This window comes from Pseudonaja textilis, chromosome Z (genome assembly GCF_049901715.1).
Source record: "Pseudonaja textilis isolate UNSWEBS1 chromosome Z, rPseTex1.2, whole genome shotgun sequence".
NCBI classification, from domain to species: Eukaryota; Metazoa; Chordata; class Lepidosauria; order Squamata; family Elapidae; genus Pseudonaja; species Pseudonaja textilis.
Window position 1 is genome coordinate 134,099,789 of NC_142008.1, and position 16,800 is coordinate 134,116,588.

Here is a 16,800-nt window from a genome sequence, read left to right on the forward strand (position 1 = left end):
AGACCCTTGCTGTGATTGTTTACATTAGGGAAAAGAATAAAATTCTTTTATAAAATCCAAGAAGGAGGTTTATAGAGGCCTTGCAAGACAAGGAACTGCAGAATAATTGGCAATATTAAATAAAGGGTGAACAGGAAGATTAGATAGATGAGAAGTGAATTATTTTGAGCGAATTGCTGAATAGCGGAGCAGCAGATAAAACACGACAAAGGCTCTGACCAACACCTGCATGTGTGAAACAGGAAAGGAACTGCAATGCTACAAGCAGCTCTCAAAGAATATTACTGTTGCATCGATTCTTCTGACACTGGGAGGGACAGGCGTCCAATCACTCTTTGATCTAAAAAGAGAGAAAGCACATTTTGAGGTTTCATCTCAGTCCTGCCTGTGTAACGCCCAACTGTCTTTCATTCTTAATATTCCATGCTATAAGAACAAATCTAACATAGTTTGCCCCTGTCTGGAATCTATGTCTATATATAAAATAATCAAGACATATTGTGAACTTATTATAAAATTCCACTATGTATACATATAATAATACAACATATACCAATACTTGGTGCTTGGTGCTCGCTGAGCTTGGTAGTTTTCTTGCAAACATTTCATTACCACACTAAGTAACATCATCATTAGTAGAAGGGAGTCGGGTTTGCTGTTATTTTAACATACTAGTCGCTTGCCCTGTCAGTATTGGTGGGAGGGTTCTTGGTAATTCCCTGCATAGGCTGTTTAGTATTAATTTGTCTGCATTGGTAGTTCCTTGATTGGGGGATTGTTCACTTGATTGCTGGTCTAGACTCTAGTCAAATAGTAAGCGTGGAAGATACATGCTATAAAAACCTCCAGAATGTTCCTTCCTGCTCAGTCCATATTCTTTCTTCATGCTTGTGACCTGAGCCATAGAGATGCAGGGTTTAGAGTGCAGTATTGCAGGCTAATTCTGCCGACTGCCAGGAATTCAGTTCTGACTGGCTCAGGGTTGACTCAGACTTCCCTCCTTCCGAGGTGGGTAAAATGAGGACCCAGATTGTTTGTGGGGGGGCAATAGGATGACTCTGTAAACCACTTAGAGAGGGCTGTAAAGCACTGTGAAGTGGTATAGAAGTCTAAGTGCTATTGCTATTATCAGTCAGGCTAACAGAGAGAACAGAGCATCGGATGAAGCAAGAAATCAATAACCAAGTTTTGTCCTGGAAGGAAATGTCAGTACTAACTCTGAGAGACTGTGATAAGCAGCACCTAGAAATAGAAGATACAGTCTGTTCTGTCGCCAGTAAAGAGACTCGCAGACCGGAATTGAATTCAGCTCTTTAATAATAACAGGAACTTCAACTGCAGTCAAACCTCAGCAGCCCTTTTTATAGCGGCTGCTCCATGGCTCGCAACCAATGACATTTAGTTAAACTTCCCGCCGCTAGTGGCGGCCAATCAGGTACTAATGTTACTAACCAATCATATCGTTGCTTCTGTTAACCAATAGGAACATTGCCCTAGAAGTCTCTATTTAAATACACTACTCAGTCCTCGACTACAATTGAGCCCAACATTTCTGTTGTTAAGCGAGACAGCTGTTAGGTGAATTTTACCCCATTTTACGACCTTTCTTGCCACGGTTGTTCAGTGAATCAATGCGATTGTTAAACTAGTAGTACAGCTGTTAAGTGAATCTGGCTTCCCCGTTGACTTTGTTTGTTAGAATTTTGCAAAAGCTGATCCCATAAATAAGAGTCAGTTGCCAAGCGCCTGAATTTTAATTATATGACCCTGGGGATGCTACAACGATTGTGTGAAAAATGGTCACCAGTCACTTTTTTCAGTGCTGCTATAATTTCTAATGATCACTAAACAAATTGTTGTAAGTTGAGGACTACCTGTAGACAAAATATCATCAACACCCCCAAGTAATAGAAGCAATAAAAAAATTGGCCCATATAAAATCCGTTATGTGTAAAAACCAGGTGTTATACTCTTTCATAAGAGCAAGGTATACAGGAAGTCTTTCAGAAAACACCAGTCAGAATGGTATAGAGGCAGATGCTCTGTGTAGAGGCAACATTTCCACTCTCTTCTGCAAGTTAAAAGAGAGTAGTAGGCAAAGACTGAAGGTACTCCTCATCTTAGAACATCCATTGTTAGAATATCCACTGCTAAGCAAGGCCATTGTTCAGTGAGAAAGACCCTCTTATGTGTTCTCACCTTGGAAATTCAGGGAGGAGAAAAAATCCATCAGCGTTTGGAGTATGCCGAAATCAGAAGGTTGCAGAACAGGTGCTGAAAGAGGGAGGAAACAGCATTAAGGGCTACATCAGGGGTGTCAAACTTGATTTCATTGAGGGTCGCATCAGGGTTGTGTTTGGCCTCGGGAGGAGGCTATGGGGGGGGCATGACCAGGGTGGGTATGGCCAGCTCGATGTCACTCATGTTGGGGCGCCTGTGGAGGCCCAAGCGCTCTGCCAGCGAAAACAGGCTCCCGAGTTCCGTTTCTGGAACTTGCAACCCTCTGCCAGTGAAATGGAGACCGGTGAACCAAGGTTTTCACTGGCAGAGGCACCGCAGGCCATTCTTCCATTGTTTTCTGGCCCCGTGGATCAGATCTAAGCACCCTGTGTGTCTGGATCCAGCCCCCAGGCCTTGAGTTTGACACCCTGCTAGGCTAAATAATGGGGAAATAATACAGGGAAAAACCACCGACAGTGGGTGCTCACCAATAAGATCCTGCCCCACAGAATACAGATCCTCCTCAGCATCTCTTTTTCCAGCCACAGCTCCTTTATCAGGCAGCGTCTGGTGGGCATCTGCTTTGGGGAGAGGAGATTGGGAGGGAAGAAGTGCTGCAGGTTACATGGAAAAAAAAAGAGATGGTTTACACCAGGCTCATAAAACCAAGAGCTACTTGAGGGAGGGAGGGATGGACGGCCTGGTGGCCTTTTATAATCACCCCACTGCCAGCAGCCAGCAAACAAGGAATATTGGTGAAAGGGAAGAGAATTGGGAGACTTCCAGACCAGCATACAGGTAGTTCTCGACTTACGACCATAGTTGGCTCCAATCTTTCTGTTGCTAAGTGAAACATTTGCTGAGTGAATTTTGCCTGATTTTACCACCTTTCTTGGCCACGGTTGTTAAGCGAATCAATGCATTTGTTAAGTTAGTAATGCAGTTGTGAAGTGAATCTGGCTTCTCCATTGACTTTGCTTGCCAGAAGGTCGTAAAAGGGGATCACATGACCCTGGAACACTGCAACCGTCATAAATATGAGTCAGTGTTCGGATTTTGATCATGGGGACTGTGCTCTGGAATGCCGCAATGGTAGTAAGTGTGGAAAAACAGTCATAAGTCACTTTTTTTCAGCGCTGTTCTAACTTTGAATGGTCCCTAAATGAACCGTTGTAAGACAAGGACTGCGTGTATCATGCAGTTTTCCATCATTCACAGAAATGTGATACAGCTGTTTTCCATCTCATATTTCAGCACTAAATCTTAGCATTAGTAATGCCAGGAAGGCTCCATGTGGGAGAACTATATTTCTTAGGGAGGAAGATATCATCATCATCATCACCACCACCAATGCCACCAACGCATCTCCTCATAGTTTTCTTTTTCACCAAGGAGCCACAAGCGAAGCAATACAGGTAGTCTCTGATTTACAACCACAGTTGGGATCAGAATTTTGGTTGCTAAGCAAGTTAAGTGAATCACACCCAATTTTAGAACCATTTTGTCATGGTCGTTAAGCAAATCACTGTAGTTAAGTGGATCATACAGTCCTTAAGTGAATCCACTGACTTAAATTTCCCTATTGACTTTCCTTGCCGGAAGCCGGCTGGAAACTCATAAATGATGATCACCTAACCTCAGGATGCTGTAATGGTTGCAAATACAGACTGGTTGCCAAGTGTCCAACTTTTGGTATTTATGACCATGGGAATGCTGAGATAGTCATAAATTGCAGGTCCGGTCATAAGTCACTTTTTCAGTGCTATTGTAACTTTAAACAGAATATTTTAGTTGTCTAAAAGCGATTATTTTCCAGGCCTCATTCTTATCAGACTTCTCTTTAGCAAGACTTATTGAGCTACAGGTAGTCCTCGACTTGCAACAGTTCACAGTGACCGTTCGAAGTTACAACAGCACTGAAAAAAGTGACTCGTGACCATTTTTCAGACTTATGACGAATGCAGCATTCCCGTGGTCACATGATTTACATTCAGATGCTTGACAACTGATTCACTTTAATGTCGTTTTTCAGTGTCCCGGGGGTCATGTGACCATCTTTTGCCACATTCTGAGAAGCTAAATCAATGGGGAAGCCAGGTTCGCTTAACAACCAGGTTACTAATTTAACAACTTAATAAGTCATAAAACAAGAAAAGTTGTAAAATGGGACAAAACTCACTTAACACATTTCTCACTTAGCAACATAAATTTTGGGCTCAGTTGTGATCGTGAGTTGAGGACCAGCTGTAAATGAGATGGAGTTAACATGTGTTCCAGAAGCTGAACTATTTTCTATTTAAAATATATAAATCCCCTTTACATTAAAAAACCTTTTAATTGTCTTTCCCAGAGTCTTCTTATCAACCAATAGAGAGGAAGTTTCTCCACTGATAACAGAGGAGCTAGAGGCTGGCTGTTTACATACAATAATGGCTTATAGGTAGTCCTTGACTTATAACCATTAGTTTAGTTACTGTTCTCACATTTACTAGTTTAGAAAGTCCTCGCACTTACAACTGTCACAACTCCCCAGGGTCACATGATTAAAATTCAGGCATTTGGCAACTGGCATGTAATTGCAATGGTTGAAGCACTGCAGGATCATATGATCACCATTTGCAATCTTCCCAGCCAGATCTGACAAAGAAAGTCAATGGGGAAGGTGGGTTTGCTTAACGACTGGCTTATTTGCTTAACAACTGCAGTGATTCACTTAACACTTATAGCAAAAAAAGGTCATAAAATTGGGCAAAATTCACTTAACAACCGCTTTGCTTAGCAATGGAAATTCTGGTCCCAATTGTGGTCATAAATTAGGATTACCTGTATAGGAACTCCTCAACTTGCAACAGTTCATTTAGTGAACGTTCAAAGTTACAGTGACATTGAAAAATATAACTTACGACTGTTTTTCACAGTTATGACCTTTGCAGCATCCCCATGCTCGTGTGATCAAAATTCAGAGGATTGGCAACTAGGTCTTGTGACCATTGCTGTGTCCCAAGTCATGTTTTTGCAACCAGCAAAGGCAATGGGAAAGCCAAATTCACTTAATAACCGGGTTATTAATTATCAACTGCAGTGATTCACTTAACAACTGTGATAAGAAAAGTCATAAAATGGGACGAAACTCACTTAATAAATGCAACTGAAAATTTGAGCTTAGTTGTGGTCATAAATCAAGGACTACCTATGCTGAATCTCATCAGTCCAGGGATCAATTATAACAGCCAGATTGAGTTTTCACTGGATGTACAGATGTTAGGTTACTGCTCTGATGCCCTGATATATATTTTTATAATAACATTATTATTATATTATTACTATTAAACAGATAAAAACTAATCCTTCAAAACAGGATAAAAAGAATAGAAATTACGGAAAAATAGAAATAACTTAGAAGAAAAAAGGAGAACAATAATATGATAAGAAAGAAGTATACAGAGACATTACTTCCCCCTTTATCACACAACTTATCACCTTCTCTTAAAGCATAACTTCCTGTATTTCACTCTTATCTACAAACAGATCCTTAAAACTTCATCATTCAGTCCTGGTGAACAAAGATCAGTTAAAGGTTAACAGAAATAATAAGATTGATCATCTGCTGCTTTTTAGGAGCTTATCAAGGGACCCGCCCTCACTGCTAGTAATACAGTGCTATACATATTTCCTTAGAACAGTGCTTCTCAGTTATAACACATCTAGTGAGAGTTATTAAGCAGAGGGACAGCTTGCCTCCTGGAGCTGTGGCTGCTCCACCACTGGAAGTTTTCAAGAAAAAAGTGGGAAACCATTTGTCCAAGATGGTATGAGGACCCCCTGCCTTGGACAAGGGGTTAGATTAGAAGTCTCGGCCCCTCTCAGTCTCTTCCAGGCTTATGAATCTGATTCTGTGCTGGCTGGGGGAATTCTGGGAATTGAAGTCCATACATCTTAAAGTATTGAGGTTGAAAAACACACTGCCTTAGAAGGAAATGTCATTTGGTTCAGTAAAATTTCTTTCCCTGTGACCTTAATGCAGCTTTCACTTAACCCTGTTTTCTCTGAATCAACTTACGGGGTCCCAGAAGATATCCAGCACTGTTCAGGGTCCACCCGCGTTTGTCCTTGGGCTACAGAAGGAACAGTAGGAAACATGACGTTAAACTTGCATTCGCCTCATCTGGATTATAATCTGTGTCCCCCCCATCAAAAGTCAAATTAGTAGCAGAGCAAATTTTACAAAATTTAAGACAGTCCCTAGTCCTGTGTTTCTCAACATCAGCAAATTTAAGCTGTGTAGACTTCAACTTCCAGAATTCTTTTCATCAAAGTTGGCTGGGGAATTCTGGGAGTTGAAGCCCACACAGTTGAGATTTGTCGAGGCTGAGAAACCCCTGTCCTAATCTATTACAGGACTCTAAATTCTCATGAATTACAAAGTTTAATTTATGGGGATTGTAAAAAAATTAATGTATTTAGTGACTTGCTGGAAGGAAGTCCAGATGAAATGTTAGATGGCATGAGAAACAATTGGCTGGATATTTAATTCTCTCAATGTTATATCCTGCATCAGTTTTTGGACTAGGACAGGGGTCCCCAAACTTGGCAGCTTTAAGACTTGTGGACTTCAACTCCCAGAATTCCTCGGCTAGCATGGCTGACTGAGAAATTCTGGGAGTTGAAGTCCACAAGTCTTAAAGTTGCCAAGTTTGGACACCTCTGGACTAGGAGAAAGGAGCAGAAATTTAAGAGGACAAAAACCATGATTTGGGGAGCCACATTTCCCCTTCAAAATAATAAAAAAAGATCTGCAAAATTTCATTTCAAAGGAATGAAAAAGAGAAATTCAACCTCAGAAAGGAGAAAATTTGCACTGTTCTGTTTCTTTTTGTTCAATACCTTCCAGAGAAAAAAATGGAAGATACCAAGAAAAGGACTAGAAGTCCTATCATCTGAACAACAAAAAATGCTGCTTTATAAAACCTTAGTAAGACAACATTGGGAATATTGTATCCAGTTTTAGTTTTTTCCTCATTATAAAAAAGATGTTAAGACTTTGGAAAGGGTGCAAAGAAGAGCAACAAAAATGATTAGAGGGCTGGAGGCTAAAACATATAAAGAACGGTTGCAGAAATCAGGTATGTCCAATCTAATAAAAAGAAGAAATAGGGGTGACATGATAGCAGTGTTCCAATATTTGAGTGGCTGTCACAAAGAATAGAGGGTTAGCCAGTTCTCCAAAGCACCTGAAGGTAGGACTAGAAGCAATGGATGGAAAGTAACCAAGGAGACAAGCAACCTAGAACTAAGGGGAAATTTCCTTATAGTAGGAACAATTAACCAGTAGAACAATTTGCCATCCAAAGTTGTGGGTGCTCCATCACTGGAGGCTTTTAAGAAGAGACTGTTGCCTCTTGTTCTGGAATGACATAGGACTCCCGCTTGAGTAGGTTGAGTTGGTTTAGAAAAGGGTTGTCAAACTCTTGGCCTGCAGGCTGGATGCATGCGCTGGCCACGCCCAGTTTAGTGAAGGGGGAAAAAGTTGCGATATGTCATGTGATGACCTCATGACAACGTGAGTTTGAAACCCCTAGTCTAGAAGACCTCCAACTATATTATTCTGTATTCTCTCCTTTCTCAGATTTTTCTTTAAATGACAAAATGGTGTTCACATGTTCGAATGGTATTTTCTCGGAGCAAAGTACTGTCTTGAGGGCTAGGTAGCCATGAGACCATGATTTGCTCTGAGGAAAAACCTCTCAAAAAGGCCATGAAATTAGGGGTGTGTGAAAATCTTCTCACACCCAAGGACCCATGAAGAACTGAGACAGAATGTTTTGTGTGTGTGTGTGTGTGTGTGTGTGTGTGTGTGTGTGTGTGTGTGTAAATTTTTTATTTTGTTTTATGTTTATGTGGGCTATTACCACTCTGTTTTTCTGGTCGGCTAACTCTTGTGTGGATCATAATAAATTAGACCCCATTTTCCCCCTTTCCCGATTGAATGGAAATGCCACAGTAGTACTGAAATTCTTGGTGCAGACGTTCCTCCATAGTTAATCATACATATGCTTTTAAAAACATCCAACACCATGGAGCATTCACCCCTGAAATCCACAATCTGAAATTTGGTCGTCCCTGCTATAACCACTGCCTTTACCATCTTGTTACCTTCTGCCAGCGAGAGCCAAATGCTGGTACTCTTAATTCTCCCCCAGTAAATTGAAAATATAGATTTGGAAGATCTGATACAAACTCACCACAAACGCAACTCCAATACAGTCTCCAAGCAGTGAGCAGAAAAGCAAAGAAAAGCACAAGACATACCAAGAAGTCCTCATCTGGTTAGAGGAAAGAAGAGAATCAAAGAAAAGAGTTTGCTTTCCAATGACATGACATTTCTTTGCTAATAATTTTTTCCTTTGTAGGAAAATAGGATTACAATACCTTCTTTGGTTTTACTATCATCTCTGATATTTAAAAGTTAGCAATATTTTTTATTTTTATAAATAAACACCCAATAATTCATCTGAAATTATATTTCCACTATGGTTGATAATATATATATATATATATACACATGCTCAACCAAAGTGAATCAAAGTCTGAATTCTGCTACAGTCTATTTGATATGTAGACCATGCTTTATTCAGTAAACCATGATTAAGCAAAGTTTGGCTTAGTGTGCTTTGTGAATAATATCACAAAGAATAACATCTCTTTTTCTATGGCTCTCCTAGTCTTTTACCATAGCTCTACAAGCATTCTGAATTATAATTCTTATAGCCTACAATCACATCAGATGCTAAGAAGACATGGGAATTGCATTTCCATTAAGGCCACCTTATCAAGCTGGCAAAAACCCAAATGATCACCCAAATGAAAAGATATTTGCTGTGCCTATGCTTCTATCTAATGATTATCCAGTTTTTTTGCAATTCTGAATGGATTGTTTTAGTTCTACAAATATGGTTAATACTTCCTCAAGAAAATTACTATTTTTACACTGACCTTATACAATGTGAATAAGCAGTCAAAAATCTGGGTGAAACAATTTGGAAAATTGTTCTGCATAAAAAAGCAACTGTTCTCCCATCAAGTTTCGACGCTTGTATGATCATTAACTGTGGTTCAAATTTGCCTTCGCTCCACGATCCAAGGTCCTGTGAGTTTTGACCTTCTGTTCTTGAAAATGTTCTACACTTTTAAAATATTTCATCAAAATACTTTGAAACTCTTTACATACCTGAAAGTACATGGTATGTATGCTTGGTAGATACAAGCATACAGACATTTACCGGTAGCTAATAGGACTCTCGCGTCACTGAACAGCAGTACAATAGGTAGAAACTCTATAGATAAAGACTTTTTTTAGTACTCTGTCACATGCCTACCTTAAAAAACAGTTAGCAAACCTTCGATCTCCCACATAAATGCTGCTGCCAGGATTACCCTCACCTACCCACCCACCCAACCAACCAAGACCTCCTGACTCCTGAACCTTACAGATCAGAAAAATCATACCTTAATGTCTTGATTGGATTGCTGGAGCTCTGATTCCCCAGGCAGGAAGGAACCCAAGTTTTATAGAGGGGAAAAAAACATAGATTTGGGTGCGTCATTACTCCACAGACAAAGCATATCAGTATAATTGGCAATAATGGTACCATGAGGTCCACTTGCAAAGGGCGGGAGAGGAGATGTTGATTCCTTTTAGTGTTTATTCACATCCTGTGCCAGAAAATGGATAGAAAATTGGGGTAATTAGCCCTACTTGACTAGTCAATTAATTGGAAGAGAGCAGAGTAGAAGACACATTACAAGTAGAAGACACATTCCATGTTGTTGGTAAAACAGGAAGAAAATAAGAGTCCACTTTGGTTGGCTCTCTTTTTGACAATCTTATCTGGGAGAGCATCAATCTTAAAGCTGCTTCATATACAGCATTATCCATCCTCAGCACCACAATTTCTTTGGCCCGTTTCTTGACATTTGCATTTTTAATGGATCACTAAAAGGCCAAATGCAACTTTTTGCACAATGTATTTATTTATTTTATTTATATGGCACTCATCTTACTCTGAAAATTGACTTTTTTCTTCTAATAATAATTATGAAAACATTAATACTAATCCTCCTAAACTGGCCAAAACTTTTAGCCACTTCCATTCTATTGATATTATCATCAGGTCTACAAGGCAGTTGGAAAGAGCTGAAAATACAGGTAGTCCTCAACTTACAACAGTTTGTTTAGTGACTACTCAAAGTTACAAAAGGACTGGCAAAAGTTTTTCATGCAATTGTTGCAGCATCCCTATGGTCACATGATCAAAATTAAGATCAACTGAACGAGCCAGCTTAGCCTAGCGGTTCCATCACAATTTGTTAATTCATGTTCAACTCTAGTTCCTAGCAGTTCAAGTCCTGCGGGAGCTGTCTGGCTTTTTAAATTATAATAATAAAAAAAAATAAGATCAGCTGACTCATGTTTATGATTGTTGCAGTGTCCTGGGGTCATGTGATCACCTTTTGCGACTTCTTGATAAGCAGTCAATGGAGAAAACAGATTCTTTGTTACTAACTTAACAACTTCCCAGGTTTCCCCTAACAAATGTGGCAAGTGAGGTTGTAAAATGGAGCAAAATTCACTTCACAAATGTCTTATTCAACAACAAAAATGATGGGCTTATTAGCGGTCATACGTTGAGGACTATCTGTATTCACAATAAGCCCTTGATTTCGCATGTCAGGGACAAGGATTGTGTGTTTAAAAAGCTATAACGTCCAAGGGTGGGATTCAAATTTCTTAACAACTGGTTCTGTGGGCATGGCCTAATTTGTGGGTGTGGCTTGGTGGTCATGTGACTGGGTCGGTGTGGCTTGCTGACTGGGTGTGGCTTGGTGGTCATGTGACTGGCTGGGCATGGCTTGTATGTAAATATTGTAAATATTTATGTAAATATTGAAGAGCAACTTTTACCCAAAATCAGGCAAAGCAGATTGAGTTGCTTGCAGAATCACAGATTCACTCATAGATCTACCTTTCTGCAATCTGCTGCCTGAGTCTGCACTGAAAAATAGAAGCTTCAGTCCTAAGGAAGGTTCAGCTCTGCTCTCAGGCCACTACTCCCCACCCCACCCCCTGAATACCACCCCTGATTGGGCCTCAGGGAAACCTCCTGGGCAAAGGCAAAGCAGTTCAACAGTGATTTAGATTAGCTAGAAAGCAGAAATCTGACAGCAGGTGAGGTGAGGGGCCAGCCAGTGCCACGATTTGCCAGTTCTCCAAACTGCACAAAATTATAACAACCGGTTCTATAGAACTGGTCCAAACTGGTAAAATCCCACCCCTGGTAACATCCCAGAAATCCAAATGAGATTTTATTCATTTGTATTTTATTTACTTTGTACATTTTTTAAATTATTCAGTTACTAAGTCGTATCCAACTCTTCATGAACTCATGGCCCATAGCAAACCAGAACCTCCTGTCTGCCACTGTCTCCCAGAGATTGCTCCAATTCATGCCCACTGTGTGGCTGACCTCAGCCATCCCTTCTCCCTTTGGCCTTCAATCTTTCCCAGCATCAGGGGTCTTTTCCAAGGAGTCCTGTCTTTTCATTTGGTGGCCAATGTATTTGAACATTTAACAAATGTATATTTTACATATTTTTCTCGTTTTAAAAAATGGGAATGTGATTTTTGCAAATTCATAAAATAAGGGAGGAGATTTTTATGATGAGCAGAAACATGTAGTACAGGTAGTCCTCGACTTACGATCTCAAGCCCCACATTTTTATTGCTCAGCAAGATAGTTGTAAAGTGAGTTTTGCCCCATTTTATGATCTTTCTTGTCACAGTTGTTAAGGGAATCAATGCAGTTACTAAATAAGTAGCATGGTTGTTAAGTGAATCTGGCTTTCCGGTTAATGTTGCTTCTGAGAAGATTGCAAATAGTGATTACATGAACCTGGGACACTGCAACTGTAATAAATACCAGGCATTTGCCAAGTATCCAAATTTTGATCCCATGGCCACAGGTATGCCGCAATGGTTGTAAGTATGAAAAGGATCATAAGTGACTTTTTTCAGTGCCATTATAACTATGAATGATCACTAAATGAATGGTTGTAAATCGAGGCCCAAAATTGTCTGTGAGCTTCTATGAATGAAAGTGCACCTAAACCTGGATCTCCTCATTCCTGATCTAATACTACTAGGATCCAGAGAGATATTGGAAATAAATGTGAGGCTGCAATTGGTTCTTTGATATGACAGTTTTCTGCTGAATTTGCTCATACTATAATGAAAAAAAGCTAAGGGACAACCATCAGAACTTTGGGCCTGGGTTCTAAGTGTTGAAAGGCTGTCAAAATGCCTTTCTTCTGAGGATTCGATTTTCCCGCTGGGAGAGCTCCGGTGCAAGGATACAGACAACTGCTTGAAAGCTGGATCTTTTTATTTTTCAGGAAGGCGATAGATAGCAAGAAGTCTGTGTTCCTAGGCTAGCTAGCTTTGTATGATAAGTCCCTGATATTTTATACCTTTTCTCCTTGTGTGTGTGTGTGTGCTTGTGTTTGTATTTCTTAATGTTTTAAATCCTGTCAGGGATTATCTTCATTTCCGCCGGAGGGTAAACTCCGTGGGGTGCAGAAGGCAAACCTTGCGGTGTGGTTTGATTGGATTATTGGTTTCGTCCTAATCTTTTTTTTGCTTAATGGTTTCTTATATTTGTTTTGTGGCAATCTCCTGTCTGTCTCCTTTGCAATATATTTTGTGTCTTTTGTCTGTTTGTTTTGCTGATTTGGCATGTCTTGTGTTTGTAAGGGTTTTATTTTCTTGTTTCCTTAGTTTTCTTAGTTATTTGGGCTTTTGTCTAAGGGGCTTCTTTAATACCTTTTATTTGATTCCTTTTCCTATGCAAGTTTGTTTGATGGCTGGCTTGATGTTCCCTTTGGGCTTTTCCTGCTTGGGTGACACCACTGTCCTCATGAAGTTCCCTTTCCACACTAAGTACCTTTGGGGAACTGTCATAACTTCAAACAGTTGCTAAGCAAATGATATTTAGTCAAGGATTACCTGTGCCATTCCGGAATTTCAATTACCTGTGAAGTAAATCACCTACCAAATAGGAAGAAATAACCAATGAGACAAAGGAACCTAGAATTTCCAAATGCATACTAACATATAAAGTCCTTACAGGCAGTGCTCATTTAATGACTGCTTTGGGCAGTCACTGTATGATGGTAATGAAAAAGTAACTTGGGACCAATGCCTGCATTTATAATCTTTGCAGGATCTCTATTATGTGTTCACACATTACAGTGAGTTACTATACATTGTCCTCTGCATCATGTTTTTTTTTTCCTTTCCCTTGCAGATTTTCTAAACTATCTCTTCCTAAGCTGATTTTCACTACAGTGCAACACCATTGAAAGTGCTAAGGGCAAGTTAAACTCAAGTCCATGACCTTAATTATTAGTTTGGTGTTTCTTGGAACCAGCATGCTGGCTGTGGGATTCTGGAAGTCAACACGTCTTAAAAGTTTCCAAAGTTGAGAAATACTATTATAGTTGATTACTGTAGAACCCTCCAGGTTCAGCTGCTGCCTGAAATTGACCCTAATCAGTTTCACTCTTTTGTTTGCCTCCTGAACTGCTTGCTCCATTGAATATACTGTATATTCCCCGTTATGTCCCTGTTTACTCTTGTAGAAAGTTAGCACCTAGAAGAATGAAATATTCTAGGAAATATTAAAAAGGCAGAATATCTCCCAGGATGAGAAAAGGAGAAGCGTGTTCTTAGAAAACAACCCCCACCTTTGGTAATAACCCCAGAAAGACAGGGCCATCCTATCTACAGGACAAAAGGCCTTCAACTCCAGGGTGATAGGATTAGCTCTCACTCGAGATCCAAACCAGGACAAAGCCATTAGGCCATAATAGGAATTGCCCAACACCTTTCAGAACATAACCCTCTTCATTACCTCACCACCCAGCAAGATTCAATCAAGTCTGGGACACAGACTGCCTACAAGGTTAGCTAGATCCCCCCATAGCCCCCAGGGGTCTGACAATCATAGGATACATTTCTTGCAAGGCCCAAGAGAGGGTATTAAGTATATCTCACTCTCCACTCCATGTGGTCATCTACCCAGAATCACATGTGCTTGGTGGTTCTGGTTTACCATTGAACCATCCTTCCAAGCAGCCTCCGTGTTTCCAGTGTCTTTCTTCTCACTTGGAACTGAACCCAGGTAGACATTTCTTCCAACACTCCGTTGTAATCTTTTCGAATGAATGTGCATGCCAATATCAATTATTTCCTTGCTATTTATCCCTGCACCAGGATGAGCATTCCAAAAGGTAGGGGAATAGGAGAAAAGTGCTATAGTTTGCCCTTTTATCCAGGTTCTTCATTAGGTCTTAACTGGCTGTTTGGGGCAGTTATCTCTTTGATGCTGTTAAGAAAGCAAAGCTGTAGCCACAGTCATGCAATTTTCACTTAGGGACCACTTCACTTAATAATCAAGTTAACAGAACTAATTACAGTCACTAAACAAGGACTAACTGTACTTTTTAAATAACCTACATTTGGAAATAAACAGATCATCCCCATGTTGTCCCACGCAGGGCCCTATCTGCATGTTCCATGATTCTTCCTACGAAGAAATCTTTTCCATGGAGTCTGTGTATACTCTATTTGACTTCCTGGAATGTTTTGTGCCATAAAACACTGTTCTACCACACACAATGGCCACATTGGTTGGAACATTGAGACCCCTAGGCCCCGTATTTCCAGAAGGTTCTGTGTTGAAGAAACTGTTGTGACTTTGATTTCTTCGCAGACTGCTTTTCACAGCATTTTGTTACATCTCTTCAGTTGTTGGCTTTAGCAGGGACTTTCATCTTAACCTGGCATGTTTTTTAAGCCAAGTGGGCCCTCTTTTGTAATAGCTCAATTAGAGCTCCTATGTCACCTATCACAGAACTATATTTTCTTCCCCTCCATGTTTTTCAACCCAGTGAAGAGCTTTCGGGAAAGAGTCAGGCTGAACTTAAGAATTCAGGATGCTATGGGAAGGGTACCAAATAGGTCAGAACCACTTTGTTGGATATTAATAAGCTCTCAATGGTTGAAAGAGGCCATGAAAGACCTCTTGTAAGGTGCAAAAAGCATATTTGCACATCTATTCATTACATATTGCAATGTTCTATGATTTGCAAAGAGACTGCAAATCAGAAATCTTTGAGCTAGAGTAGCTTTGTCCATGAGTTCCAAAAAGGAGTCTACTTTGGTTGAGAATAAGGAGGATGACCCTGATGGAGAGATGTAGGAATCTTTACCTAGGCAAAAGAGGCTGAAGCATTTTAATGCCTAGAACTACAAGATAACACTCAGAAATGATTCAAGCAAGTTTCTTTTCTTTTTTTTATTTTTCTTATATGTATCCATGTATTCATAACTATGTTTTTACTTATACCTATTATCTTGTAAGCAGTTGACAAACCAAATAAATAAAAATAAAATAAAATAAATAAATACATGAAACTTACAAGACTGAAGTCAGTCACGTCAGGTAGAGTAAACCAACTGCATACGAGGACCAAAATACTCTGAAATTGGGTGTAATAACACAATTGTAAGTGCTATGGGGACATGGTGGCTCAGTGGCTAAGACACTGATCTTGTCGATCAGAAAGGTTGGCAGTTTGGCAGTTTGAAACCCTAGCACTGCATAAGGGAGTGAGTTCCCATTACTTGTCCTAGCTTCTGCCAACCTAGCAGTTCAAAAGCATGTAAAAATGCAAGTAGAAAAATAGGGACCACTTTGATGGGAAGGTAACAGTGTTCGTGCGCCTTTGGCGTTTAATCATGCTGGCCACATGACGATGGAGGCATCTTTGGACAGCACTGGCTCTTCGGCTTTGTAACGGAGACAAGCACGGCCCCCTAGAGCTGGAAATGACTAGCACCTATGTGCGAGGAGAAGCTTTACCTAAGTGCTGAGTGCAAATCTATTTTGTATGAGTGAACAGATAACATTTTGTTGGGCATGCTAAGTGTACATGCAAGTTTGGATCCCAATTCCCTGGAAATAGGATTATGTAGCCCAAAGCTCCTATCCCTCAACTCATCCTTTATGATTTCTTCAATTTGATAATTTTCATATACCAATTATTAAAGAATAATGGAATTATGGTATTGACTAAACACATCCATGCCCAAAGTCTGTTCTGAGATGGTAGAATTTTTATTATTAAATGTTCATCCCACTGAATCCTTTTTCAGAGCAGCTTAAAAAAAAAAAAAAACCCAGGATAAGAAAACCCATCCTCCCAGAACACAATACACAATATAACATAGCCTCCCCCTTTATAGATGGGGAAGCATCTCAAAGGAGTTTAAATTAATTTCCATGTGGGCGAAGGCTCCTTAGAATAGATGAACGAAACATTAGAATACCCTCCAATGAAATAACTTCCGTAGCTGATCAAGCACAGCTAGGGGCAAACAATAGAACTGCTGTACCAAATGTGCTTTTTTTTCAAGAGGCAACTGGACTTTATTTTTCTTTGAACTTGTTTTTTTTTCCCGAA

At 40.0% G+C, this 16,800-nt stretch overlaps 1 protein-coding gene across 1 annotated transcript; it reads right to left on the reverse strand.

Moving 5' to 3' along the window:
• Positions 1 to 115: 115 nt before the first annotated feature.
• Positions 116 to 8,543, reverse strand: LOC113443727 (galanin peptides-like). The gene is made up of 5 exons (XM_026712143.2): positions 8,463 to 8,543; positions 6,281 to 6,335; positions 2,709 to 2,834; positions 2,200 to 2,274; positions 116 to 340 (listed from the first exon to the last, which is right to left on the reverse strand). Exons 1-5 carry the CDS (start codon positions 8,541 to 8,543, stop codon positions 282 to 284), a joined length of 396 nt encoding a protein of 131 aa, XP_026567928.2. The 3' UTR covers positions 116 to 281.
• Positions 8,544 to 16,800: the final 8,257 nt, after the last annotated feature.